Raw genomic sequence first — 27,482 nt, forward strand, 5'->3', positions numbered from 1 at the left:
AACATTGCAGTGTATCGCTCTCTTTAATGGCAAACGCAGGCACTGGGTGCCAGCAGAATTGGAGCCAAAATGAAGCAACTGAGAAGCAAGAAGGAAGAATTAGAGTTTTCTGCCTCTACAGTCTGAATACCAGTGGCTAGGAATCAACTGGTGGGGAAAGCACGGTTGCCCTGGGTCCTATGTGTGGGCTTCCAATTGACATCTGGTCAGCCACTGTGAGAACAGGATGCTGGACTAGGTGGGCCATTGGCCTGATCCATTGGGTGTTCTTATGAATGCTTGGGGGAATCCATCTGAAAGTGCTTAGACAACCCTCCTCCAGCAAAGAAACAAACCCCACAACAGCAAGCCATCCCAGTGAGAACTGAGCATGCTCAGTCGTCACAATATGGTGCTTGTCAGATAGAAACAAAAGGCTAAAAAAAAGGAGGGTGGGTGGAAAAAAGTATTGTGGACAAGGGCATGGCTGCCTGGATCCCTGAACAAAGAACACCACATGTTAAGAAGTGAGCAAAATACACTGCGGCATTCAGCTGCTGGTTCTGGGTTTTTTTTTTCTGATTATGACTTATTTTTTGTGCATTTATTCAAGCTTTCATATTTCTTCTAAAATCCACTAATCCTAATACACTTAATATCCTGATTTCTTTAATTATGTTTTCTTTTCATTATAGCTTAGTTTTCTTTTTAACATATATAAAAAATAAATCATTCGCAAACCATTCTAAACCATACAGCTTTCATTGCTTGCTTACATTGCAGACAGTTTGATTTCTCCAGTGTCTTTTTCGTGCATGGCGAGAAATGTGGGCAGACATGCTCCAGTTTTTTTCCCATTGTTATGCTCTCTGTTTGCCCTGGGCAAGGGGGAATCACTAAATTGTTTAGAAAATAGACTACTGTTTCTGGGGTTGGCAGAGTGAATGGGTCCGCTTATCCCTTTGCCCCTCCAGCATTTTGTGGTATCTGAGAGGAAAGAAAGTTGACTGAAATTTACTCAGTTTACTCAATTTCTCATCACTTTATGTTGTCAGCTATTGTGCCATCCATTCCTTTTGAGAGCACACATATATAGCCAGAGATTCTTTCTTTTTCCACCCAAAAATAGGTCTTTCTTTTAAAGCAATTAATAATTATTATTATATTTTCCTGCATTCTTCCCCCCCCCAAAAAAACCCCCTATCCTGTTGTTCACTCTTGTCATCTTCCTGAGCTCATTTTTTAGGGCCCAGCACTTCCACAGGTGACAGGTCACACACCATTTTCACTAGGAATCATAGGACTGTAGAGTTGGAAGGGACCTCAAGGGTCATCTAGTCCAACCCGCTGTAGCGCAAGGAATCTCAGCCAAAGCACCCACAACAGATGGCCATCCAACCTCTGCTTAAAAGCCTCCAAGGAAGGAGAGCCCACCATCTCCTAAGGGAGACTGTTCCACTGTAGGAATGTGAGAATTTAGGAAGCGGCGTTAGACACAGTCAGACCAGTTGGCCCATCTAGCTCAATATTGTCTACAGTACACTGCATAGCTGTCAATGTTTCTTTTTTTTTTTTAAAAAAAAGGAAATTCCTTTATTCCAAATAGGATTCCTTGTGAGAAAATGGAAAAGTTGACAGCTATGGTACACTGACAGGCAGCGGATCTTCATGGTGGACAGGAGCCTTTTCCACAGCCCTACCTGGAGATGCCAGGGATTGAACCGGGGACTTTCTGCTGGTAAAGCTTGCATTCCACACACAAGTGATGTCCCTGCTGGCTACTAATAGAGTGGTGCAGAATGAACACTTCAAATGTGCCATTATGGATCCTTTAGCCCATTATCTGTCTCTGTCCTATATCAAGTGGCAGACTGGAGCACTTATGCCCAGGTCGATAGACTGCTTGGTAGATGGGTCAGCCTGCTTCTTGGAAAAATAGGCTTGAGTGTTTCTCCACAAGTACACCCATCCTGGCGTGGCAGCTACCTGCTTAACGTTGAACCCCTCTCCCAGAGCAAACCAGCAACTAACTACATGTCCTTGTGCACAAGGAGCAAAGATCTTCACTTTGTGTGCATGCTCCCAAATATCACAAGGAAGCTGCTATATACCAGGTCATCCTCTTCATCCACCTGGTTCAGTGTTGTCTATTCTGGCTGGCAGCAGCTGCCCAGGGGCACAGGCAGTGGTTTTTCACATTAACCACTTTTGGATCCTTTCCTTAAAGTGGATATGCCAATGGGTTGGACATGGGACCATCATATGCTCTGCTGAGCTATAGTAAGTGTCAGAGCCTGGCTTCTCATATTTTGAATCAGATCTGGACTGAGTATTCAGCTCCAGGGGATCTGGAATGCGGCCAGCGGAAGATACTGAATGCATACACTTCTGGATAATATGCTAGGCTAGGCTGCTGCCTGAGACCATGAAGCTCCTGGTTCAAGACCCATCTGCCTTCATTGTATTTTTGGTTTGGTATTACCTTCCTGAGAACAAAAACAGATATGGAATAATGGCATTAATTGGGGACGTGACATGGGATGGGAGAACCAGGTAACGTTGGTATGTTGTGGGACATATTTGGGGTGGGGTAATGCTAGTCTGGACACCCCACGTGCCATAAACAGAAGCACCCTGAGATCAGGTAGAGTAGAGCCTACTTTGCCAATGTTAGCATTTTGTGCGGGGGTTGCTAATACAAAAAGAGAAGACCTTTCTGCTCTTTAAAGGGTTCCCACCTGACTTTTTGCAGCTTCTCAGTAAGAACAAAATTAAAATCAGTTAACAAAGGGGCATTTTATACATTCAAAAGAGTCAAGAGTTAAAGCTTTTCCTGGACTGTACCATGTTAGGCTGCAACGGGGGGGGGGTCACAAATTTTAAGTTTCCTTGAACAACAGCCTGTCCAGGGGAGGGTGGGACTTGCTGTTCCTTGGCAAAGAGTTACCAGACTCTGGTGCCATATGCTGCATGCCTAAGCTAGCAGAACAGGAGGAAGCACCCAGCATAGCCTTCTTGCTCGCATATTGGTCTGTGCGTGCGTTCTGGATCAGGGCTGACCTATAAGCAGCTATCATATGGGAGCTGAGGAGTGCATTAAAGCCAGGGAGACCTTGTTGCTCAGGCCAGGTCTCAGCCCAAATGGGAGGTGATAGCCTTTCCTGCCTAGGAGCACCCTATTAGCCAGGGTGGGGCCAGACCAAAACTTGAGAGTTTGTACTGTACTCCAACCACCCCCAAAAAGATGTTCCAAGCTGCAGTTTCAGAAGCTCACCACACGGGGATGCTGCAAACAGAAACAAAGGCCCCCAGTTCTAGCCCCAGTAGTCCCTGACACATAACACAGAAGCATTCAAAATACTGCACACGGTTTCCTCCATCCTCAACTGCAGATTTAAGTAACTGCAGGGAAAGCTATTGAGAAATAATATATATATGATGAGAATAATATTGGAGAAAACTGGATATTGAAACCTGCTTAACCTAAATCATATAGCCCAGTTTTACAGCGGCTCTTTAAAGTACGCTTCACGCAGAGTATACGCAGTCAGAAGTTGACCTGGCTAAGAAAACACCACCAAGAGCGTAGGGAATTATCTCCCTTATATGAAACCCCTTACTAGCTGCACACTTGTAAAAGTATGCAGTTGAAAATACAAATGGTTGGGTTTCTTTAACTGAAAAACAAACTGACTCTAAAGAGACTTTAAACTAAAGATAAATGCTTTCTCTCTTAGCAATGTTATCTACCCACTTTCCAAACCTCCCACAAAACTCCCCAAGAATTAACAGCAAACTAGCATTATAACTAAGCAACTCTCTCACTAAGATTCAACTTGGAATCTCTTAAACTGAGAACAACTGAGAGAGTGATCTACTTAGAGATGAATCAAACTGAAAGATCTAACTAAGAGATACAGAAGGCTTTCTGGCAGAGCCTTATATACAAGAAGCAGAGCCCACGCCTGTGAGCAATTAACAGAAACACCGGCACCTGTTTCTCTTAAACAGACAGTATTTACATTAGACCGGCTCTAAAGTAACCTGACTATTCAAAAATTCCAACATTGAACCAGCTGAAAGTGAAGAGAGAGAAAAGCTCCAAGAGTGATGTAAGAAGAGCCCCCACAAGGATTGCTGCATCTGTTCTTTATTTCAAAGCAATGGTTCCATCTTTAGTAATCCTTGCCAGGACTCAGTAGCTGTCAAAGGGCCTGTTATCCCAAGGAGATCAGGGGCCTTTTGAGAGAATTATGTTTGCTCCACTAACCTGCTCCACATTAAGACGGTCCATGGAGAGTGTCTCGGTCTACAGAACTAACAAAACCCTGGAGCCAGCACTGATCATTAAGTGTAGCAGTTGGTTGTACACACACACACACACCATATTTTACATCAGCCACAACCCAAGGTTTCCTGGCTAATTTGCATGTTCTGTTTCTTATGCTACCTCTGCATCTTCCAACACATTCTGTGCTGCCTGCTTCACTGCACTGCATGCACACCCACCATATTTATTGCCCCCATTCTTTTCAGCATTCCAACCCTCCCTCACCATTTTTTTCATTTGGAGCCCTCTTCTCCTTGCTTAATGTGCAAATGTCAGCAAGCTCAGCCATTTTCCCCACCCTCTCCACATCACCTACACTTTCTCTCCTAAAGGTTCCACCTTCCTTGCTGCTGTTTGTTCATGACCCCTCCTCCCCTCTCCATCCCTCCCTCCCTCTCTTTCACAAACACACTTTCACTCTCAGCCAGGGTCATAAAAAATGCAGCAGCAATTTCTCTCCCACCTTTAAGTCTCTCAGCTTGCCATCGGCTGCACACAGCTGGCCTTCCCCAGCAAGTAAGATCTGGCTTTTAAAGTTCAGAGAGCCTAGAAGATGGCGCAAGGATTGCCAAAGGCCAGCAGCGCTGGCACCTGCATTGTGTCTCACCTTTGGATGTCAACCTGCTTGACCTGTGAAGGCATCCACCAGCATGAGGCATTCTGTGCAGTGTCTTAACATGCTGCAGATGGCCATGCTTGTGGGGCAGGAAGCCTGGCTCCATTTCCACCTCCTCATATTCAATGGTTATAAGAGAGAGATTAAGAGAGAGAGATGCTTCTCTACATTGCCTACTCTGTTGAGGAAGGGCTGTGGCCCAGTACCAGTAGCCTTGCACACAGAAGGTCCCAGGTTCAATCCCCGATGGCATCTTCCAGGTAGGGCTGGGAATGCCTGAAACCCTGCAGAAGCCCACTGCCAGTCAGTGTAGACAGTGCTGAGCTAGATGGACAAGGCTTTGACTCAGTGTAAGGAAGATTCCTATGTTCCTATTCATATTTTCACAGACCTCTTTTAATTGCCAATGCTTCTCTTGCTATTATGTTCTGCCACTACTGGCGGCCTGTGCCAGGCATTGATTTCTTGAGCTGGCGAAAGTTCATTTCTCCAGCCCATCATACCTTTTGTTCCTTTGAAAGTGGGCAGGGAAAGTGGTAACATTTGTGGGCTGAGGAAAAATATGGGGTGTCATCTGGATTTCAGGTTTATATACCCAGGGTGGGGGTGAGGATTGGAAACCGTCAGTAAATCATGTAATTAGCACTAATTAAGTAAGAGCCATAGCTCAGCTGCAGAACCCCTGCTTTGCATGCAGAAGAAAGAGTTCAGTCCTTGGCATCTGCAGGTGGGACTGAGAAAGACCACCCTCTGAAATCCTGGAGAGCCACTGCCAGAGTTGTTGTTGTTTAGTCGTGTCCGACTCTTTGTGACCCCATGGACCATAGCACGCCAGGCACTCCTGTCTTGCACTGCCTCCCGCAGTTTGCTCAGACTCATGTTCGTAGCATCGAGAACACTGTCCAACCATCTCGTCCTCTGTCGTCCCCTTCTCCTAGTGCCCTCAATCTTCCCCAGCATCAGGGTCTTTTCCAGGGATTCTTCTCTTCTCATGAGGTGGCCAAAGTAGGCAGTGCTATACTAGATGAGCAGCTGCCTAATTCAATACAAGACCAACTTTCTATGTTCTTGCCTTCGTTCCTAAGAAAGTAATTTGACTTCCAGGAGGGTTCCTAGCAAACCTACATTGGCAGTCCAAGGGCTTTTGAAACAGTTTTTCAAAGAATCCCAAAGAATTCTCTGATGTGTAGTTATTGCTATCGTGCTCATGCCCTGCTTCTGGGCTTCCCATAGGCCTCTGGTAGTCTGGTTAGCTGCTGTGAGAACAGCATGCTGGATTAGATAAGCCTTTCCTTCTGCGCCTATGGCTCCTGCCACGCATTCTCAAAATGGGTCTGTAAGAATGTCCTTGTACATGCCTCTTCCTAGCCTCTCACTGGGACTTTTATCACCCAAACGTCACCCACCTTCAAGAGGATTCCCCCCCCCCAATACCCTTTGGAATCATGGAGCATTCCACTGGCAGAATTTTGGGATCCGCCCTGCAAGTTCTCGCTTCACCACAAGGGCATCTGACTGAAGAAGGAAACTTCTGGGAGACTCACACTGCAGGCCAGAGTCCTCTTACTCATGGCAAGCATGTGATTCCAGAGAGCCAATTCCATGGTGCTGCCTGTTTATAAAACTCTGAGATCTGCTGCACTCTCTTAGAACCAAAGTGGATATGTCATTCTGCACTTTCTATGGGTTTTTGTTCTGTTCCTGCACCCTCCATTTTTCTTATTCTTTTTTACTAGTTTGTAGCCCCTTGTGGTTGCTTTGAAAGTTGGGGGTGCTCTGGGAAACAGTGTTTCTCCCTTTCCTCCTTTGCCCTTTTCCTAATGTAAATATTCCTTCCTCTTTCTAAAGCGGCTGCTGTTGGCTACATACAGCGAGAAGGAAGGAAGGCAGGTATGGCACCTGAGAGGGCAATAAAGGAAAGTGCGAAAGTCCTCCATAAGCTACATCTAGAGTGGTTCTCAGTCTGGCCACCACATTCTTGTGAGAAGCCTCTCGGCTGTGTATGCCTTCAGTCATCTGACCCCTCTGCTCCAGATACTTGCCCCTTTCAAGCTGGCAGGGGTGGGGAACTGAGCCTTATCAGTTCTAGAACCAGCTTGTTTACTACCCATGTTAGCTATGTCCTACTTCCAGTGTCAGAGGGAGTGTTGCTGAGAACGGTGAGAAGAGTACCATTGCATTCAGATTCTGCTTCTGGGCTTCCCATGGGATACTGGACTCGGTGAGCTTCCAACCTGATCCAGCAGGGCTCTTCTGATATGTTTAGAGTGTGTATGATGTAGCTCTTGACGGCATGGAGCATCTGTCCACAGGAGGAGACTTGCTCTCTCTTGGTAATGGGCTGGATGTCCCCCCCCCTTTCAAACTGTGGGTGCAGTTTTCATTGCTTAGGTCTTGCTCGCTATCCCAAATAATGAGGGGTGTTATTTGGGGCTGTAGTGAGCAATTAGGTTGTGTTGTTATTATTATTATTATTATTTATTTATTTTATTATTTATTTATTTTATTTTTTAATAGAAAATTTAATTTTATTGTTTAAAAGCACGATGAATAAAAACACAAATATACATAAGAAGAATACACAAAGTTACAAATTCAGAAAAAAGAAAAGAAAAAGAAGAAAAAGAAGAAAAAAGCTATAAAGCCTTATCTAAAAAAAACATTCAAACCAAGTCTATCCTCTAGGAAAAAAAGAAAAGATACAGAATATATACACTCATTACCTTTGTACACAGATACTTCCCATCCCTTTTGTTATACATTTTTATCTATCTTGTCTTTCACAGGTTCTTACTAACAGTATCCTTTTTTCCTTTTCTTATCCATTCCAATCATTTCTATTTTTCTCAAACATCTAATTTTCTCAAACATCAAATGATGTAGGTTGTGTTTTTAAAGTGCTTGGAATGAACCAGAGTTAGCATAAGCATTATTATTGATTTTGAATCTGGGAGGCAAAATATGCCTTGTGCATATTTATGACTCCCTAACCATATTCCAGGAGTTCTGTCATCATTAACAGGCCTGTGGTAAACAAGATAGGAAGCCTTTGATCTTCATTAGGAGAAGGTGAAAGAGAGCAATGCAGTGTTTCTGTGCTTGAATAGAAAGAGAAAATAGCTGATGGTATACTACTGTTTATGTGGAGCACACACAGGTTTAAGGATGTTTTCAGCCCCTGGCATCTCCAAGCAGTTGCTGGAACCCTAGGCTTCCAGGCACCATTTCTGTTTTCAGCTGTGTCTTGGAAGATGACTCATCTTCTTGGGCATTTTGAGGTGAAATGGCCATTGCAACAAAAAAAAAAACGGGTCGTCATTCCCCACTCCTAAGCAATGACCCAGATGTTGTGTCAACTTCCTCTTCCATCCCCCCCCCCCCGGGACCCACAATATAGCAAGGAAGACTCAGAGGAGAGCAAGGTACAGGCTGGTTCACCAAAGGAAGATCTATTAGTACCTTCTCCCATGGCCTCCGTGCCAGAAGAAGGATCCCTTTCTTTGGTCTCAGGAGTCATCAACAGCACTTCCTCAGCCTTGCAGAAGCCAAAGGATACAAAATCAAGCAAGAGCCTTTTTAAAAACACAGCCAGCTCCTACAAGAAGGTGAGACTTTTTCAGGTTAGACAAGGCTTCTGCTCTTTGCTGAGATAACATCATACAGTAGATGCTACAGGAGGCAATAGGGCCACTATGAGCTGCCCATGGTTCTGACTTCCCTGACCCTTGCAGATGTGGCCTGACTCTATCCCAGAGGTCGGCAACCTAAGGCCCATGAAGGTCACTTAACCGGCCCATGAGATGCCCCCAAACCGAGCCGCCCACTCGGCGAGTCCCTGCGCACTGCGCTAAACCAGCGTGGCATGGGGACTCACTTCCACTGCTCTGGAAATGTCTTCTGCGCATGCCCAGACGGCGAAAATCGCATCTGCGCAGGCGCAATTTACGGTATCTGGACATGCGCAGAAGCCATTTCCGGCACCGCAGACATGCGCTGATGCGATTTCCGGCGTTGCACTCTGCCGGTCCGGCCCACGGAGGATCTCCGCGGGAGTGATCCAGGCCATGCCTGGTAAGCCTTGCCAACCCCTGACTATCCCTTTCTACTGAGAGCCTACAGAACAGGATGAGGGGAGGAATGGCTACTGCTACATAAATACTTTATAGTGGTGGCAGTTACTCACCTCAACCAGTGTCCCCCCCCCCATGGATCCTAGGGTTGGGGTCTACCATTGTAGGTAAGGAAGCCCATTGAACAGCACTTTACTGAGAACCTTCTCAGTCGGTAGAGCATGAGACTCTTAATTTCAGGGTTGCGGGTTCGAGCCAGAGATGGTCATTATGGGATGTTGTACATCACCTGGAGGACCACAGGTTCCAAAGCCCTTTGCTAGTGTCCTTTTATTGCACCTCTGATTTCTCATTTCCCCACTGGCAGGAACTAAAGGACAAAATGGCAGAGCTGATGCCACTTATCCCTGTGCTGGATCAGTACAAGTCAGACACCCGCACCATCATGCAGCTGAAAGAAGAAGTGAGGAACCTTTCGGGCAGCTTGCTGCAGATCCAGGAAGAGATGGGAGCCTATGATTACGAGGAGCTCCAACAGCGTGTGCTGGTCCTGGAAGCTCGCTTGCATGCTTGCATGCAAAAGCTAGGTGGGTACTTTTTGGGTCCTCTTCTCTCTTCCTCTGTGGACTGATTCACAAGCCACCCTCTAAGTGAGGTGGTAGATGTATTCAATCCTCTTTCTTCCTGTTATTGCAGAGTTTGGAACTTGGGCTCCTCCTGGACTAAAACTGATCATTACCTAAGTTGACTGGGGTGATGGTGGGTGAAAGCCAAAAACCTCTGAAGAGCCACAGGGTCCTCATCCTTGCTCTGGAGCAGTGTTCTTCAACCTCGAGTCCCTCAGTGTTGTTGGGCTATATGGGGATGATGGGAGTTTTAGTTCAACAACATCCAGGGAGTTAAGGCTGGGGAACACTGTCCCCAACCCTACCATAGAATTGCTCTTGTTTGTAAGACAAAGGATAGTTATTGCTCATGCTTCCTGTTGTGGCTAAGAAAGAAATGGCAGCTTAGATTGTCTCAGCAAGAGAGTAGTGGCCATTTTAATCTTTTCCATGCCAATATGTCAGAAGAGGAGGAGGAGGAGGAGGAGGTGTTTGGATTTGATATTCCGCTTTATCACTACCCGAAGGAATCTCAAAGCGGCTAACATTCTCCTTTCCCTTCCTCCCCCACAACAAACACTCTGTGAGGTGAGTGAGGCTGAGAGACTTCAGAGAAGTGTGACTAGCCCAAGGTCCCCCAGCAGCAGCTTGTGGAGGAGCGGAGACACGAACCTGGTTCACCAGATTACGAGTCTACCACTCTTAACCACTACACCACACTGGCTTTCCCTGCTAATTTAGGCTAAATGTCTGCCTGGTCCAGCACCCTCTTTCTAACAGCAGCCAATCAAGTGCTTCTGTAAAACTTTCAAACAAGAGATGAGGACAATAGCCCCCTGCTTTCCTTTGTATTCAGCGTCTAGTTTTCAGAGGCATACTATTCCTGAAAAGGAAGGCTGTTGCTAGAACTTTCCCATGCCATCTTGCCAATGAGGAGCCACTGTGCAAGTCAAAGATTGAAGGGTGAAAGTAATTCTACCCTGCCATATGTGCGTTGCAGTCTGCATGTAAAAGTCCCTCACAGAACTGAGTGTGGAAGGTAGATTTCCTTAGGGAATGCTATTAACTTCCCCTGGCTTTAGAGTTGGAAAATCCAAAAAACAGAGCTGAGAGAGCTAAAGCATCACATCCTGAGATGCTGGCATGTTATCAACCTTAGATTCTGACAAGACATACAGATTGCCCCACAGGAATTGGCAATTACGTAGATCTGTTCGGGCACATTCAAGGTATTTGCCTGATTTTCCCTGGAGGGAAAACTCAGGTGGAGGAGAGCAGAGCTTTGAACTGGGATCCTGGAATCTGGAGAAAATGAAGACACTTTGACAGCACTTTGCATGCAAACTTGTTTGTGAGCTGATTATCTGGTTTACAGATTAAGCAGACTGAGAGCTTGCCAGCTCTGAGCTGCATGTGGGTGACCGCTTCCTCTCTCTGCCTCACAGCAGAGTTGAGGTAGGAAAACCCAGGCTCTATTATTATTGATGTTACAGCAGTCATTGTGCAACGACACTTTACAAGCTTGAATAAAGTAATGCCCTATTGTAAGCTTGGAAAACTTTAACAGCAGGAGAATGATGACAGATACATCTGTAACCAAATAAAGAGCAAAGGGGAGAGAAAAGACACCTGGCTGAAAAACGGAAGCATCAGCCAAGTGCATTTTCTCCTAAGCCTGAATTTCACAGCCTGCAATCAAGCCAAATAACAGACAACAGGAGTGCACCCCAGCGATAGAGAGGACGGCAAATGCATTTAATAAAGATGAACTAAGCACAGCATGTATCAAACCACTTCCCCACCAGTCAGTACAATGGAGGTATTTTCAGTGCCTCCTCCACCTCCTCTCCCCTCCTCACTTGTTGTCAGCATCGGATGCCACTTGGCAAACCTTTTTGGAGCCATTTTTTTGTGCCTACAGAGTTGCCTGTTCCTTGCACTGCTTTTGACTAAATGTTGGAGGAAGACTGGTCCTCCCTTTGTACCTGAGCAACCAAGGCCTGAAGGCTACACCCAGATGAGCAAAAGCCTGCCATTGGATGGGAGGGCATACCAGACAAAGAACTCAAACTCCCAGCTTGGTTTCTGCCAGAGACTTTAATTCTTAAATCGGTGCAGGTACATGAGCAAGCCATGGTTACAAGGTATACCAGGTGCGCAAGAGGATTAGGTACTTGGCTAGGTGCATGCTGAGTTGTTGATCCAACAGGCAGTGGTGTAGCATGTGTTGCCAGCGCCCAGGGTAGGGCAAGGATTGCGCCTCCTAACCCCCTTGCAGGCATTGTTTGGGAGGCAACATGCGGACTTGGCTGTGCCTTCAGTGGGTGCTGCTCATGGAGATTGCCTGCCACTTGCCACGTTTGCCCTCTCAGTTCGGTGATCTCCCAGCAGGAGTAGCGGCTGGTGCTCCTTGGTGGGCTTAGCAGCTGCAGCAGGTCTAAGAGGAAGGACACAGATTCGTCGCGCTGGTGAAGTTGGACGCAGGGACTTCGTGCTCCGAAGTCCCTGGCTTCGTGGAGGGGGGGGAAGTCCGCAGAGCGAGCGGACTCCCCGAAAAAACACCGGGTAGAGAGTCCCGGTGACATAGTGCCCAGCTGTTTGCTCCGGACGCGAATCCTCTGCTGCCCGAGAGCTCAGTAGAGCAATCGAGAGCCAGCGGAGTGGAGTCGCGGGAGCCATTTTTGGGTTTCATCTTACCTCCTTGAAGTGAAGCTCCGAGTCCTCAGCCTGCAAGCGGCGGATTCTTCCAAGGAAACAAAAGACTTCTTCAAAGTAAGTCAAATCTCCATTCGGATCTTAAAAATTTTAAATTTGAAGATAGGAAGAGATTCTAAAGTAACGGAAGCCGATCTCTTCCAAATGGACAATCGGGAGGCGCATTAAATATTCCCAAGCCGAAAAGGGAAAACTTCTTTCAAGATTGCGGACCCAAGAGAAAGAAAGACTTTTCCAAACCTCCCCAACCCCCGGTGTCGTTGCCCCTTGAGGTTCAGCAGCAACAAAGGGGAGGACGCTTTGACAGCTGTCAAAAGCTGTCAAATTGTTAAAGGACTAAGAAAGACGATTTTATTCCTGTGAATTGCAAAAATTGATTCAAAAGGTTTTAAAAGGATTTAAGTGGACTGTAAATTTGAAATCTGATGAGGTTAAAGACAAAGGATAAGAACAGCCAAGATGGAGCCGACAACGTGGTAGAGAGGAATTTTCCAGTACCCTTCTGCCCTTATCTCTGGTCTGCCTGTGGTCAAGTGAACTATGAAAACAAAATTCTCTCGAGCTTTCCAGGAGGCTGTGCTGGGCTATCTACAAACATGGGAAGATATCTACAAGGAAAGGCAATGCTTCAATCCAACAGAAAAGGAGAATGAGGTGCAAGAGCAAGATTTAGAGGACAATTTTGATTATGAGATTGTGTGTGAGGAGCAACAATTTGAGGACAATTTGGAGACTGATTCAGACCATAAAAAATATGTGTTGGATGATGAAAAACAAAGATCAGAACAAAGAGATGAGGCCGACAAGGAGAAGCAAAGTGAAGAGAAGATTGATGGAAGTGAAAATCCTGGAGAGACTGAAATGTTGAATGGTGTTAGTGAAGGGAGGGAAAGGCAGAAAGAGGGAGGAGCAGAGGTCTGGAAGTGGATGTGGGAAAGAATTGGTGTGGGGTAAAAATTTTAGTCTAAGGTACTTTTTTTGGTTTATGAACAACGGTGTCGGAATCTTGGCCTGTTAAAGGATATGCTGATCCAATTGGGAGGAGGGACATTGGGGGGGGGAGGAGAGATTTTTATAGTTTAAGGTTAAGAGCTTTCTGGAGGGAGTAAAAAGAATGGCTGAGGAAATATGCTTAGAGTTTGTTTTTGAATAATTTTGGTGATCAGGAGGTGTTTGGGTGGAAAACTGCCTGTCTCCCCCTTCTTACTCTTGGTACCCAGTGGCAGGGGGTGCCTTGAGGGGAGAGGGAAGGGTGGAGGGAAACCCAGACACAAAAATGGAACCTTTTGACTGCTGGACTCCTCGGGCTACCCCAGTGGCAGGGGGGGGGGGCTCAGAGGGGGACAGCATGAAGAAGGAGGAGGATTGTGTTAATATTATAAGAATAAGATTCTGAATTGGATTAGAAAAACCGCCATAACTATGTAAAGAGGTTGGGAAATCCAGGAGGAGGAGAGTCGTGGAAGCCATTAATATTTTTCCTTTTTCCTTTTTTTTTCTTTCCTTTTTTTTCCCTTTTTATATTTTTGCTTTTTTTCTCTTCCCTTTTTTCCTTGTTTTTCTTTTTTCCAGTACAGTGAAGAAATAGCTGGGGGATAAGCCAATCCCCAGAGATCCTCCGCCTTTGTCCTCTCAGTGGCAGGGGGGGGATGAGGGGGGAGGAAGGAGGGGGGAGGTCAAACCCAGCTTAAAATGGACCCCTTTGTTCCCCAATACCCATGGGTCTCACTGGTGGCAGAGGTGGGCTTGTGGGTGGAGGGAAAATGAAGGGACAGAGTTTATGTTCTATACTTTGTATGTGTTTTCTTTTTCTAAAAATTAATAAAAATTATTAAAAAAAAAAAGGAAGGACACAGAGAGCAGGCTGAGGCGCCAAGTGCAGCTCTTCCCTGTCCACCTTTCCTGGCCATGCAGTGTGTGGGCTGGTGCTGGTGGGTCCTGGGCAAGCAGACAGCTCTCCTCTCTGTGCTCCCTCTGTGAGGTGTGCACTTCACCCAAGGACACATACTGGGACGGAGACCCTGGGGAAGAACTGGTGCAGGCCAGGAAAAAATCAGGGCTCCAGCCAGCAGGAGTTCCACCTGGGGTGGACATCCCTTTGCCGGCTGTTAGGAGAAGGGGATGCCACCACAGCCCCAAAGGCCTGGCCCAGCGCAGCTCACCTACCCACAGCTCTGGAAGGTGGCAGTCATGTGGCCTTGGCAGGGAGCCTGTTGTGGGGATGCCAGGTTGCGCCCCCTCGGAATTCTGCACCCAAGACCACAGCCTCCCTCACCCCATGCTATGCCACTGCCAACAAGCAATATGCTTGCTGCACCTACTTTTTGAAGGAGAGGAAGACATGGCACTTAGGGTGGCAAACAACCTGTGCCCCAAGATTGGCAAGGAAGCAGGTACTCCTCTGGGTGGGCTGAGCTTGTAAGGTCTGTTCATGAGGTGGAGCAACCCAGCATCTGATTTGCTCTCAAGAGGCTCCTCTCTGAAGGGGGCTCATCCAGGACAGGGGGAGGCACTGGGGGCAGTTCTATGTCAGGAGGGATTGGACTGGGGTGTCCAATTGCACCAGAGCAGAATCCTCTGCTACCCCAATTGCCTGGATCAAGCTCATCATATTACACACTGCTGCCAATCCATTTCCTGGATTTCTTTGGGTCTTGCCAACACTTCCTCCATTCCAGTGAGAGCCAGTGTGGTGTAGTGGTTAAGAGCGGTAGACTCGTAATCTGGGGAACTGGGTTCGTGTCTCCGCTCCTCCACATGCAGCTGCTGGGTGACCTTGGGCTAGTCACACTTCTCTGAAGTCTCTCAGCCCCACCCACCTCACAGGGTGTTTGTTGTGGGGGGGGGGGAGGAGATTGTTAGCCGCTTTGAGACTCCTTCGGGTAGTGATAAAGCGGGATATCAAATCCAAACTCCTCCTCCTCCTCCTCCTCCTCCTCCTCCTCCTCTTCTTCTTCTTCTTCCAGTAGGACTCCACATCTCTGATCTCTCTCCCCCCCAATTATTCCTCAGGATCAGGCCACCTCCTCCATGACACTTTCATATGGGGCTCATGACAGAGAGTACCCCAGCCTCAGAAGCTCACTTATGACAGAAAATCATACATCTGAATGTCCCCCCGCAGGTATAAATTTCCCACTCATGGAGAGATGCCAGAGAGAAATCTAGGTTAAAACCTTCTCTCTCCCTGGGCAGGAAGGAACTCCAGCTGCACTTGGAAGTGGAACAGCCCAGGAAGGGCTGTACCACATGCTGATGCTGCATGTTTGAGCTGGATGTAAAGCGGGTAATACTGATAGAACCTTTATAAAGGGCAAAGCCTTCCATTCTGTGTGCTGAAATCTAAATGCAACCCATGGGGGTGTCTGGAGCAAGTTCTTGCCTCTGTTAGCTGCTCCACCATATGTTTTTCTTTTCCAGGCAGCAGTTGCCGTGAGCTCTCCTGGGCTCGTGAGCGCAGACTGTTTTGCTGCACTGCTGATACCTTGCGAATAATAATCCAGGTGTCATGTGGGCCTTACTGCTGTGCTGAACAGAAAAGTAAAAGATGCAGAGATGTCAGAACATCACTAGGGTGCACTTATCAGAGGGGCAATTCAGACGAGTCGCCCCACTTCCAGCTTGCAATGCAACTCACGTTTACTGCATGACTGCAAAGTGCTGGGGAAATGGGTGGAAGAGAATCCGCGGGGCAAATGTGCATCTTCATTTGCGGCCTGTAGGTTCTGCTGCTGATTCAGTGGTATGGTTGCTTAACCGAGAGCTGAATTATCACAGAGCATACAGTGCACAGTGTGGATATATTGAACTCATTCAAATGTGGCATTGAAGAATTCTGAATGCTTTTGGAATTTAACTTTGAGAGGTTGTGGTTTTCTAAATCAGGGGGAAATGTTTTGTTCAAGTTAAGCCAACAATGTTGATCATGCAGTGATATCAGTGCTGAAGTAAGGCTCAGGGGATTTTTTTGAGCAGGAACTCAGGGGGACTGAGCTCCCTTAACCTTTTTAAATTAAATATTTTTCCCCTGTGGGGGCTGGAATGGATATACACCCAATCAATGCCTGAGCCAAAAATCCATCTGTATCTGTAATCAATAAAGTTGCAGTCTTTACTAATCCTCACCATTGCCTGCTTGAGTTTATTAATAATAATTTACATTTAGCCACTGCACGGGTGGGGGTGGGGGGGTGGCACTGCAACTGGGCCCAAACCAACAAACTTCTGTTCCCTCACAAAAGAACAGTGATTTGTCCAGGGCTGCCCAGGGATCCCATAGCCAAAGAGGAATCTGAACTCGGGTCTCAAGACAAAAATCTACCAGGTGGGCCACATTGTTTTTCCTTGGCCAATGAGACCTGCTTCCAGCTTTTCCATTCTCACATGTCCTCTAAGCCTCTCATCCCTCTCTGTTTTGTACTTCAGGGTGTGGAAAGCTTACAGGGGTAAGCAACCCCATCACCATCCGGGCATCAGGCTCCAGATTTGGCTCTTGGATGACGGACACCATGGCCCCAAGTTCTGACAGCCGGGTGAGTGCATGAGAGACGAAATTCCCCTAGGCTCACTTATTTAGAATCAAGGTTGAATTGCTCTCAGGAGACGCTGGAGCTGCTCGTAAGCGGGGTTGCTGGCTTGTATGTCAACAGCCCACAACCCAGGAGGTTAATGTTTTGTTTAATCCTAGCACAAATATAAATTAGACTAAGCTCACAGAATTCCCCCAGGTTATTTGATTTTAATGAGTGGAACCTGACTAAATGAGCACAAACCTTCTAAGTTTTGAGACTGTACCAAACACATGGCATAAACTAGTTTTCTGTCTAGATTGTAAGATGGAAGAGTAGCAAAAGGCAGGGGGAGAAAATGGTGCTCATTAACAGGGGAAGGGTCGTGGCTCAAGGGTAAAGCATCAGCTTTGCATGTCCAAGATTGGAGGTTTGAGCCTCAGCAACTCCAGGAAAAGCTGAGAGAGATTCCCGGCCTGAAATCCTGAACGCTGCTGCCAGTCAGTGTAGACTATACCGATCTAAATGGACAACGGTCTGACTCTGCATAAAGCAGCTTCCTATCCTCCTAACATCTTAGAAGAGAGAAGGAGAACTCTTGCCACCACTTGACATTGGACTTGGACTTGGAGGTGGGGTACAGGATTATTATGCTCTACTACTTCTGATAGTTCCTGCCAACCTAGCAGCTCAAAAGCACGTCAAAGTGCAAGTAGATAAATAGGTACCGCTACAGCGGGAAGGTAAACAGCGTTTCCGTGCGCTGCTCTGGTTCGCCAGAAGCGTCTTTGTCATGCTGGCCACATGACACAGAAGCTGTACGCCGGCTCCCTCGGCCAATAAGGCGAGATGAGCGCGCAACCCCAGAGTCGGTCACGACTGGACCTAATGGTCAGGGGTCCCTTTACCTTTACTTCTGATAGTAATCTCAAGTCACCCAGAACCCCTTTCCTTTTCTGTTCCTCATATTAATCTGGTGGTGGGCTGGAGTCACAGCCACACCATACATTTATACCACTTGTACAGGGCTGGTTCCCCCTTCCCTGCCCAAGAATCCTGGGACCTCTAGTTTGGGACCTGTAGTTTAATGGTGCTGTGAATTATAGCCCTGTGAGGTGTAAACTACAGCTTCTAGGATTTAAAGCACTTTAACACCCTGCCCCCCCCCATCCTGGAAACTGTAGTTTGAAAAGGGTGGTGCAAATTATAACTCTGTGGGGAGCAAACTATAGTTCAGAATTTTTTGTGGGGGGAGCTATGGTATATCGTATTTTTCGCCCCATAAGACGCACCTTACCATAGGACGCACCTTGTTTTTAGAGGAGGAAAGCAAAAAAATTAATTGCTTTCTTGAATTGTCCTAGGCATAGCAGCCAACTCCTAGAGGCCTAGGTGCCTTTGCCTCCCCCATTAAATATTTGAGGAAGTTGTCCCCCCCCCCATGTTGATGGGCATTGTCATTATATAGTGTGCATGCACTTTGTCTTGAGATCAATTGCAGCGGTTCTCAACCTGTGCATCCCCAGATGTTGTTGGACTACAACTCCCATCATCCCTCAACTCCCATCATCCCTGAGCTCTGGCCTTGCTAGCTAGGGGCGATGGGAGTTGTAGTTCAACAACATCTGGGGACCCACAGGTTGAGAAAGGCTGATACAGTATGTGAGGTGGGGCTTACCTGCCCCCTCCCAATATTTTTTTCAAGTTGGAAGAGGGAGGGAAGGAAGGAAGGAAGGGGTGTGTGTGAGAGAGAAAGAGAGAGAAGGAAGGGGTGAAAGAGAAAGGGGGGAGAAAGACGGAAGGAAGGAAGGAAGGAAGGAAGGAAGGAAGGAAGGAAGGAAGGAAGGAAGGAAGGAAGGAAGGAAGGGGTGACAGAGAGAAAGAAAGAGAGGGAGCGAGGGTGGGGGTGGAAGAGAGAGGGAGAGAGAGGAAGGAAGGAAGGAAGGAGGGAGGGAAGGGGTGAGAGAGAGTTAAAGAAAGAGGGGAAAGGAAGGAAGGAAGGAAGGAAGGAAGGAAGGAAGGAAGGAAGGAAGGAAGGAAGGAAGGAAGGAAGGAAGGAAGGAAGGAAGGAAGGAAGGAAGGAAGGAAGCTGGGAAGAGGGGCAGAAGGGGCTCCCTTCCATCTCTCCTCTCACCTCGCTCGCTGTCACAGAAGCAGCCCGAGAGCCCATTTCCCGCTGCACGTGGCTCTGGCTCTGGCTCTCGCATTCATTCCATAGGATGCACTGACATTCCTCCTTCCTTTTTGGGAGGGGGAAAGTGCGTCTTATGGAGCGAAAAATACGGTAAATGTGCTTTAAGTGTGTGGTGCAGACATAAATTGAGAGGGGGGGGGAATGGCTCAGCAGTGGAGGTACTGGGCTGGATTGAGATCTTATCTCAACTGAAAAGGTGAAAGATTTATACAATCTGTTGAGAAGTCAGAGGATTATCTCTTATCTTCCCACCTTCACGATGCATCCCCAATTATCAACCTTTTTGTAAAAGAGGGTTTGGGAGTGGCCTGGAAAACATAGCTTCCTCCTGTCGACATAGCTCTAAACTCTCTTTTTCTTGGTCACACCAAAAACTGACAGAGAAGCTGGCTGTTTAAACAAACACACACAGAGTTTTCCAACATAAGTATCATAGCTGCCAAGTTATCCCTTTTTTAAAGGGATTTTCCCTTATGCTGAATAGGCTTCCTCGCGAGAAAAGGGAAAACTTGGCAGCTATGATAAGTATGGGATGACTAAGTCAGCATATTTTATAACTTAATTTACATTGGTTTTGCAGTTCAGCTTAATTGATACTCTGTGAGAAATGTACGTGTTTGAAAGTGGCCTATTTGGTCCCTAGGAAGTTCAGAATCCCTATTGTAGGCAAAAATTGAAAAATGGGATACCAGAAATGTTAACTGTTGGAATTTAGTCTGGTAATATGATGCCTAAGCATAGGAAAGAGATGCATTGTTTTTAAACTCTCATACCGGTATATGTGAAGCCAACTAAGTGATGTTGTGTGGCTGTCCCTGTGCTCCTCTAGGAGATAGGGCAGGACTACAATCTTAGACAGAGGACAAGATGGTTGGACAGTGTTCTTGAAGCTACGAACATGAGTTTGACCAAACTGCGGGAGGCAGTGCAAGACAGGAGTGCCTGGCGTGCTATGGTCCATGGGGTCACGAAGAGTCGGACACGACTAAACGACTAAACAACAACAACAATCTTAGTGTCATCATTTATAATGAGAATTATAGTAAATTGAGTATGATGAAAATTATGAGTAAAAGATTTTCCGCTGAATTTGAAACTTCATTTATCTGCTGAAACTTAATTTGCCTCACCAGATTTATAGCATTGGATTTGCAGAATTAAAAATATACCATCCCTTGCAGCATTTAAACTGGAACCTTATTGTAATGGCTTGGGTCTCTCCCACACACGCGAGACGACTCCGGCAGTTAATTATTTCAGATTTATTAGTCCAGGAAACCCCCACCCCCACCACCTTCTCTTCCTGTCCTTTTCACGCTTCTCGGACGGTCTTGTGAGTCTACGAGATTTTGGAGAGGGCACTCCCTGTATCCCTGTGTCACTGTCTGAACTGACAAGTTGCATTCTTTCACTCTGGCTCTCCCTTTCGTTTTCCCTGTGTCCAGAGATCAGGTTATGGCTGCTCCCTGCTGCTTCTCCCTCCCCTCTGCATTCCACTCTTCTCTCTTCTCTCTCTATGCCTGCCTTCTCTTTCCCTGTCACTGAAGGAACGGAGCTGACACTTATATATATTGATTAAGACTGCCCCAGCAGGCTGGGTTCCCCTCTTTATCTTCTACAAAATAATCAGGCAACAGACTGTATTGTAAACATGAAGAATGTAACATTTACTTACGTACAGGTAATAGTCTTGCTCAGGACTCAGCAGTGAGCAATTAGAAATACAAGACAGGCAAAGCTACTTCTAAATTACTCAAAAAATACGTGGTTGAGATTGAAGATGGTGCTTGGGCTTGGGAGAGCACAGACCCTGCATCTTATCCCTATAGCTGCATGACGAGAAAAAGACTGTTCCTAGGGTTGCCAGACTCAATAGAGGACAGGACTTCTGTGCCTTTAATTGCTCTGCTCTCTTTTGAGTCTGGAAACCTTAAAGAGAAACCAGCAGACCCTTTGCTTGGAAATTAAACAAAGGCAACCCTACCTGTTCCTCAGGTGGGAGTAAGTTCAAAAAATTAAGAGCCATTATATTTGTCCTGCTTGTGCAAGTAGAGGATGTTACCTCATAGAGTGCCCTCTAGGAATTTAGGAACCCTACGTGTCTTAACCCCTTCATATTCCTATTTATAAAAACATATTGGTCCTTTTGACTGAAGCTTTCCCCACAATTCTGTGGTCTTAGTTATTTGGGTCAATCAGAAGATCTGTCTTGAGGATTATTCCACTTTGTGGAAGGGGGGTTGAGTAGATGACAATATGGTACCTTCAAATTTTGTAATTCCAGTGTATCGTTCTACTTGCTTCTTTGTCTTTCAAGTTACATGTAAAAGAAGCTTATCTCCAGTTCATACAAGAACATGTGAATGAGGTTCACTATGGTCAAAAGTCTCTGGGTGAATATAGCAGCTGAGAGTTCCAACAGCTGTGATAGCTACCTGCACTACCTCTCACTACTAGTTCACTTTCCCTCCTTGCTGGGAATTGGGCAGGAACTTCCTTATAGTCTCCCCTGCTGCTTTGAGCCCAAGAAGAACCTTGATGCTGTGGTGGTGCTAAAACAGGGTTGGAAGGGAGCAGCTGTTCAAACCTCTAGCTGCTACAATCACTTGGAGACTTCTCATAATGTGGAGTCTCTTTCATGGGCTCCTATGTTAACCGAGGCTTAATGTAAATTTCAGTCAATACAAGCCCTTATAAACTTTTGCAGGATCACATATTCCCAGTTTTCAAGGACTTGGCAAAGTCCCGTGACTCCATAGCAAATGATTTATTGAGAAGAAATCCAAACAGGCTCCCCTCCCTTCCACCCCAGCTCTGCAGAAGAGACCAAGGAGGGGAACTTCGTCTGATCATCCTCCAAGTGTGAAATCAATCTTGCCCATCTCTTGCTATCACAATGCTTCTTCAGTTATTAAAAACTACTCAAGCATTTGATCAGCAGAAAAAGAGTGAAAATGTGTTTTAACTCTGTAAATTAAAGGAGAGAAAACATTTAATAAAACAAGCATAAATCATCCATAAAGGTTGGGATATGTTTACTTAGTCTTTTCAGTTGAGCTTCTTGGCAGGATAAAGCAGAGGGAAACGAATGGGAGACAAAATTTGGATGGCAGAAAGCCCATAATGAATGAGTTACTTGGCCAGAGTTTACAAGCAGCATTCACAGACTCGGTATCTTCAGTTAATAGAGAATAGGTAGCAGAATGGGCTTGATAGCTCAATCATCTGATTCAGTACAAGCAGTGGGGCTGGGGGGGGGTATGTATGCATTGGTGGCTGGTGCCCATTGAGACTAGTAGGGCAGAAAATCAACAGTAGGCAAAACCAGTAATGGACAGAGCCAACTAATTCTAGTTTGTCTCCATCCTCCTCCCAGTTGAGACAAAGGAAGTAGAAGCTGACAGTGCCACCTCCAGGATTGGTTGTAAACTGGTGGAGCAGCACTCCATTTGGCTCAATGGGACCCTGAGCCCCCAAGCCACACATTTGCCTCTGAGACCCCAAGTCAGACATTGCCCTCATGGTTGTGAGGTGGTCAGCTTGGTTACCATTTTTCTCTTGAAAAGTACATAGAGCTGAAGGGGGAAGTTGGAAGAGCGACAACCTTCCCCACTTCCAATTTCAGCTCCATGTGCTTTTCCAAGATTCTGGATTCTTCTGGATATGACTTTTACCCAGATCCATTGGAAAAGTGATGTGTTTGTGCACTCTTTTATGATCTGGGGAGGGGAATTAGAAGTGACCAGAGTGGGTGGTACCCATGGCACTTGGTCAAAAATAAAATGTAACCATGGACCCAGGTGGCGCTGTGGGCTAAACAAACTGAGCCTAGGGCTTGCTGATCAGAAGGTCAGTGGTTCGAATCCCTGTGACGGGATGAGCTCCCGTTGCTTGGTCCCAGCTCCTGCCAACCTAGCAGTTCGAAAGCATGTCAAAATGCAAGTAGATAAATAGGAACCGCTACAGCGGGAAGGTAAACGGCGTTTCCATGTGCTGCTCTGGTTTGCCAGAAGCGGCTTTGTCATGCTGGCCACATGACCTGGAAGCTATACGCCGGCTCCCTCGGCCAATAATGCGAGATGAGGGCGCAACCCCAGAGTCGGTCACAACTGGACCTAATGGTCAGGGGTCCCTTTACCCATGGGCCTAATAATACAGGTTGGCAGCCCCGGGATTCTGGGGTGTGAGGATGAAGGAATCCAGACTAGCTTTCTCCAAGAGATGCTGGTTCTCTGTATGCTAAAGTATGCTAAAGGGTTCCAAAATCACATGATTTTATTTCCTAAATATATAGATTATCACCAAGAACATTGCATGTATTCTGCACATGGACAGGCTAACCATATAGCTGACTGGTCAGTCTACCCATACGTTTCTGCAAAAACAAAACTGGACCAAGCTAAAAACATCCATTATTGCAGCCTGTGAACAAACTATTGGATACCAAACCACGAAACACCAGGACTGGTTTGATTAGAATGACAGTGAGATTGAACGCATGATTGACAAGAAAAGGAAGACCTTTCAGATCTGGCAAAGAGAGAGAAACTGTGCAACTAAGAAAAAAACCTATGCCAACGCTAAGTCTGAGGTTCAAAGAAGAACCAGAGAACTAAAAAGCAACTGGTGGATAAAAAAAAGCTCAAGAGATCCAGCATTTAGCCAACACTCATGATGCACAGAGTTTCTTTAAAGCCACAAAGACCATCTATGGGCCAATAAATCATGGCATATGCCCCCTACATATGCAGAGGGTAACACACTTCTAAAAGATAAAGAAGCTATTGCACTGCTCTGGAAAGAACATTACCAACATTTCCTTAACCACAACTCCCCCGTAGCTGCTGAGGCCCTCTCACAAATTCCACAAAAACAAGTTAGAGATGAGCTTGCAATATCTCCAAATCTGGGAGAGTTGTGTACAGCTATTAAACAAATGAAAAACAACAAAGCCAGTGGACCTGATGGGATACCTGCCGAAATCTTCAAAGTGGGCCAAATTGAACTTACACAACAACTTCACAAGCTCAGCAAAAAAAAATCTGGGAAAGAGAAGAAATCCCAGCAGACTTTGGGAATGCCAAAATTATCAATCTCTTTAAAAAAAGGTGACAGAACTGACTGTGGAAACTATCGAAGCATCTCTCTATTAGCTGCAGCTGGCAAAATTATTGCAAGGATCTTAGCAAACTTAACAATATCCAAAGTGACCCTTCCTGAATCCCAAAATGGTTTTCAGCCCTCTAGGGGGACAATGGACATGATTTTCACCACTCAACAGCTTCAAGAAAAATGCAGAGAACAAAACCAACCCCTGTATATGGCGTTTGTCGACCTGGCTAAGGCTTTCGACACTGTAAATCGTAATACCCTGTGGACTGTACATCTGAAAATTGGCTGCCCAGATAAATTTGTAAATATCATTTGGCTCCTCCATGATAACATGACAGCAACAATCGCAGATAACAATGGCTCTCAAAGTGAACCATTCACAGTGGGATCAGGTGTTAAACAGGGTTGTGTTATTGCCCCAACTCTATTCATTATTTTCATTGCCATGATCCTACACTTCGTCGAAGGGAAACTCCCCACCGGAGCAGAAATCATATATCGAACAGATGGAAAGCTCTTCAATCTGAGCAGGCTGAAAGCAAAAAGTAAGGTTACCGTAACATCCATCATAGAGCTTCAGTATGCTGATGACAACGTAGTGTGCGCACGCTCAGAGGATGACCTCCAAACCATCCTAAATGTCTTTGCAGAAGCTTACGAAAACCTTGGCCTGTCACTCAACATCCAAAAAACCAAAGTGCTGCACCAACAAGTATAAAATAACCCCTCTGCTCACAAATCCAACTCAGTGGTGTGACGTTGGAAAATGTTGATCACTTCTCCTACCTAGGCAGTTACCTTTGCACAAGGGCCAACATTGATGCCGAAATCTAGCATCACCTGAGCTCTGCAAGTGCGGCTTTCTCCCGATTGAAGTACAGAGTGTTCGAGGACCGGGACATTCACAGGGAAACCAAAATGCTTGTTTACAAAGCTATTGTACTACCAACCTTACTATATGCTTGTGAAACATGGACCACTTATAAACGCCATCTCCAACTGCTCGAAAGATTCCATCAACGGAGTCTCCAAAAATTTTTACACATCACTTGGGAAGACAGGCGAACTAATATCAGTGTACTGGAAGAAGCGAAGATCACCAGTGTTGAAGCAATGATTCTTCAACACCAACTTCGTTGGACTGGTCATGTTGTGCGGATGCCTGATGATCATCTTCCAAAGCAACTACTCTATTCTGAACTTTAAAATGGAAAGCGTAATGCTGGTGGCCAACAAAAGAGGTTTAAAGTCTGTCTCAAGGCAAATCTTTAAAAATGTAGTATAAACACTGATAACTGGGAAACACTGGTCTGCGAGCACTCCAGTTAGAGAACAGGCTTTGAAGACACTCAAACTCAGGATGCAAGGGAGAAACGTACTAAGAGGAAGGCACGCTTGGCAAATCCACACCGTGATCAACTCCCGCCCATAAACCAATGTCCCCACTGTGGAAGGATGTGCGGATCCAGAATTGGCCTCCACAGTCACTTGTGGACTCATTGTTAAAACTGTGTTTATGGAAGACAATTTTACACGGCTACAAGTGATCGCCAAAGAAAAAGAAGGTTGGCTGGTAGGGGACTCATGTCCAGGACCAATGCATGTTGGAATTCATGAAGACAAATCTCCCATGACTGCAATGGCTAAGTTGTGGCCAGTAGCCATAGCTGCCAAGTTTTCCCTTTTCTCGCGAGGAAGCCTATTCAGCATAAGGGAAAATCCCTTTAAAAAGGGGATAACTTGGCAGCTATGCCAGTAGCCCAGATCACTTTAAACATGGACATAGGCTAGGGATCACATGGAATCTAGGCTTTGTGTCCAACTTCCACTGCCATCTCAAATTCATGTCTGTCTTGGCAGTGTGAAGGGGACACCTTGTAAACACTAGCTACTGGAAACCACAGGAGAGGAGAACGCTGTTGTGCTCAAATTCTGCTTGTGGGTTTCCCACAGGTATCTGGTTGGCCACTGTGATAACAGGATGCTGGATTAGGTGGGTTATCAGCCTGATTCAGCAGGACTCTTTGTATGTTCTTATCACCCAGATGAGTCACAAATGAGGCCCCAGAACTGGAATGTCAAAATAGTCTAAACTAAGAGGATACACCATTCCTTGGAAGGAGAAGGCAAGATAGAAATGTGATCAGTAACTGGGAAGTTACATGAGAGACTGGATCCCTGGTTGAACTGGAATTTGAAAAGGGTTTCCCCTTAGGCAGAGCTGGCCACATTGTCTACTACCCTACATAGCCTCTTTGGATTTAACCAGCTCTCTCTTGAGATATTTCCACCAGGAACACTCTTCTAAAACCTGACATATGTAACAGTTAAACAATATCTCCAGGTTTCAGAGGACTCTCAGCAAGTGCTCCCGTTGGACCCCCTCCAACATCGGTGGGCCCCTTGCCACTATCAACTGCAGTAGGTGTCTCTGAGACACCATTTAAAATTCCCCACAGTGCCCCTGAACCAAGTGGCGCTCCAGAGCTGTCTTTCCAACCTCATGCCTTCCAGATGTTGTTTTACCACAACTCCCAGCATTCATGGCAATTGAACAGGGTGGCTAGGACTGATAAGAGCCTGGAGTCCAGCAACACCTGGAGGGCACCAGGTTGGGAAAGGTTGCTCCAGGGCATTATGGGGAATTTAAAATGGTGCTTCATTGACCTAGCATTGGGATAACAGGGGAGGAATTAACACTAGTGGATCCCCAGCAGTTATCTGAGGGTGGTGGGTGCTGAGGCGGCAAATTTTAATGATCAAGTCAAATGATCAAGCTCCAAACCATAGTTTTTGCACTCTCAGTCTTCAGTCCCATCCAATTAACTTCTGGTGATAATGCAAACTTTCCCAGTGTCTTCTTTCTAGTTGACAGTTGGCTCCAGGGGACTTGGAAAGCATGCATGTTATATGTCTGGCTGTATCTCTCTCCCCCTCCCACTATGCCTTTCCTTTTGAGTGAATTATATTTTAAATTTCAAAAGGTAGCCCTGAGCTTTGGAGAGAGAGGGGGGGAGGGGAGGGGGAGGGGGGATCCAGTTCAGGCACCAAACACAGCTATTCCGATGCAGGGAGATGTCAGCTGCTCCATCAAATGGGCTTAATTGCTTAAAGAAGAATGAAAGGGGAAGAGAAAGGCACAGATCCCCGGGGCTGCTCTGCTGAGCCCCAGTGTTAGGCAGAGAGCAAAGAAGCCTCCGGCAAAGTTTATACACTCAAGGCTTCCCGTCTCCTTTGCCAATGTTTGAAGCAAACAGTGGAGCTCTCCAATCTGGCATCTGGTCAGGGCCTGTGAGAGCTGCTGATGAGCATGTTAATGGTCTGGACCAATTGTGCAGCTGACAATGAGCTGA

The 27,482-nt window shown here is 46.2% G+C and overlaps 1 protein-coding gene across 4 annotated transcripts in view; it reads left to right on the plus strand.

Annotated features, from left to right (window-relative positions):
- Nucleotides 1-27,482, plus strand: part of OLFM2 (olfactomedin 2) — a 209,453-nt gene that overhangs the window by 175,497 nt on the left and 6,474 nt on the right. For all 4 annotated transcript variants that reach the window (XM_060272127.2, XM_088661234.1, XM_060272125.2 and 1 more), the window contains exons 4-5: nt 9,363-9,582; nt 16,741-16,847. In XM_060272127.2, coding sequence (XP_060128110.1) covers nt 9,363-9,582; nt 16,741-16,847 — 327 coding nt within the window. The remainder of the gene's footprint in view (nt 1-9,362; nt 9,583-16,740; nt 16,848-27,482) is intronic.

Source organism: Zootoca vivipara, chromosome 2, assembly GCF_965207765.1.
Source record: "Zootoca vivipara chromosome 2, rZooViv2.hap1.1, whole genome shotgun sequence".
Lineage (NCBI taxonomy): Eukaryota > Metazoa > Chordata > Lepidosauria > Squamata > Lacertidae > Zootoca > Zootoca vivipara.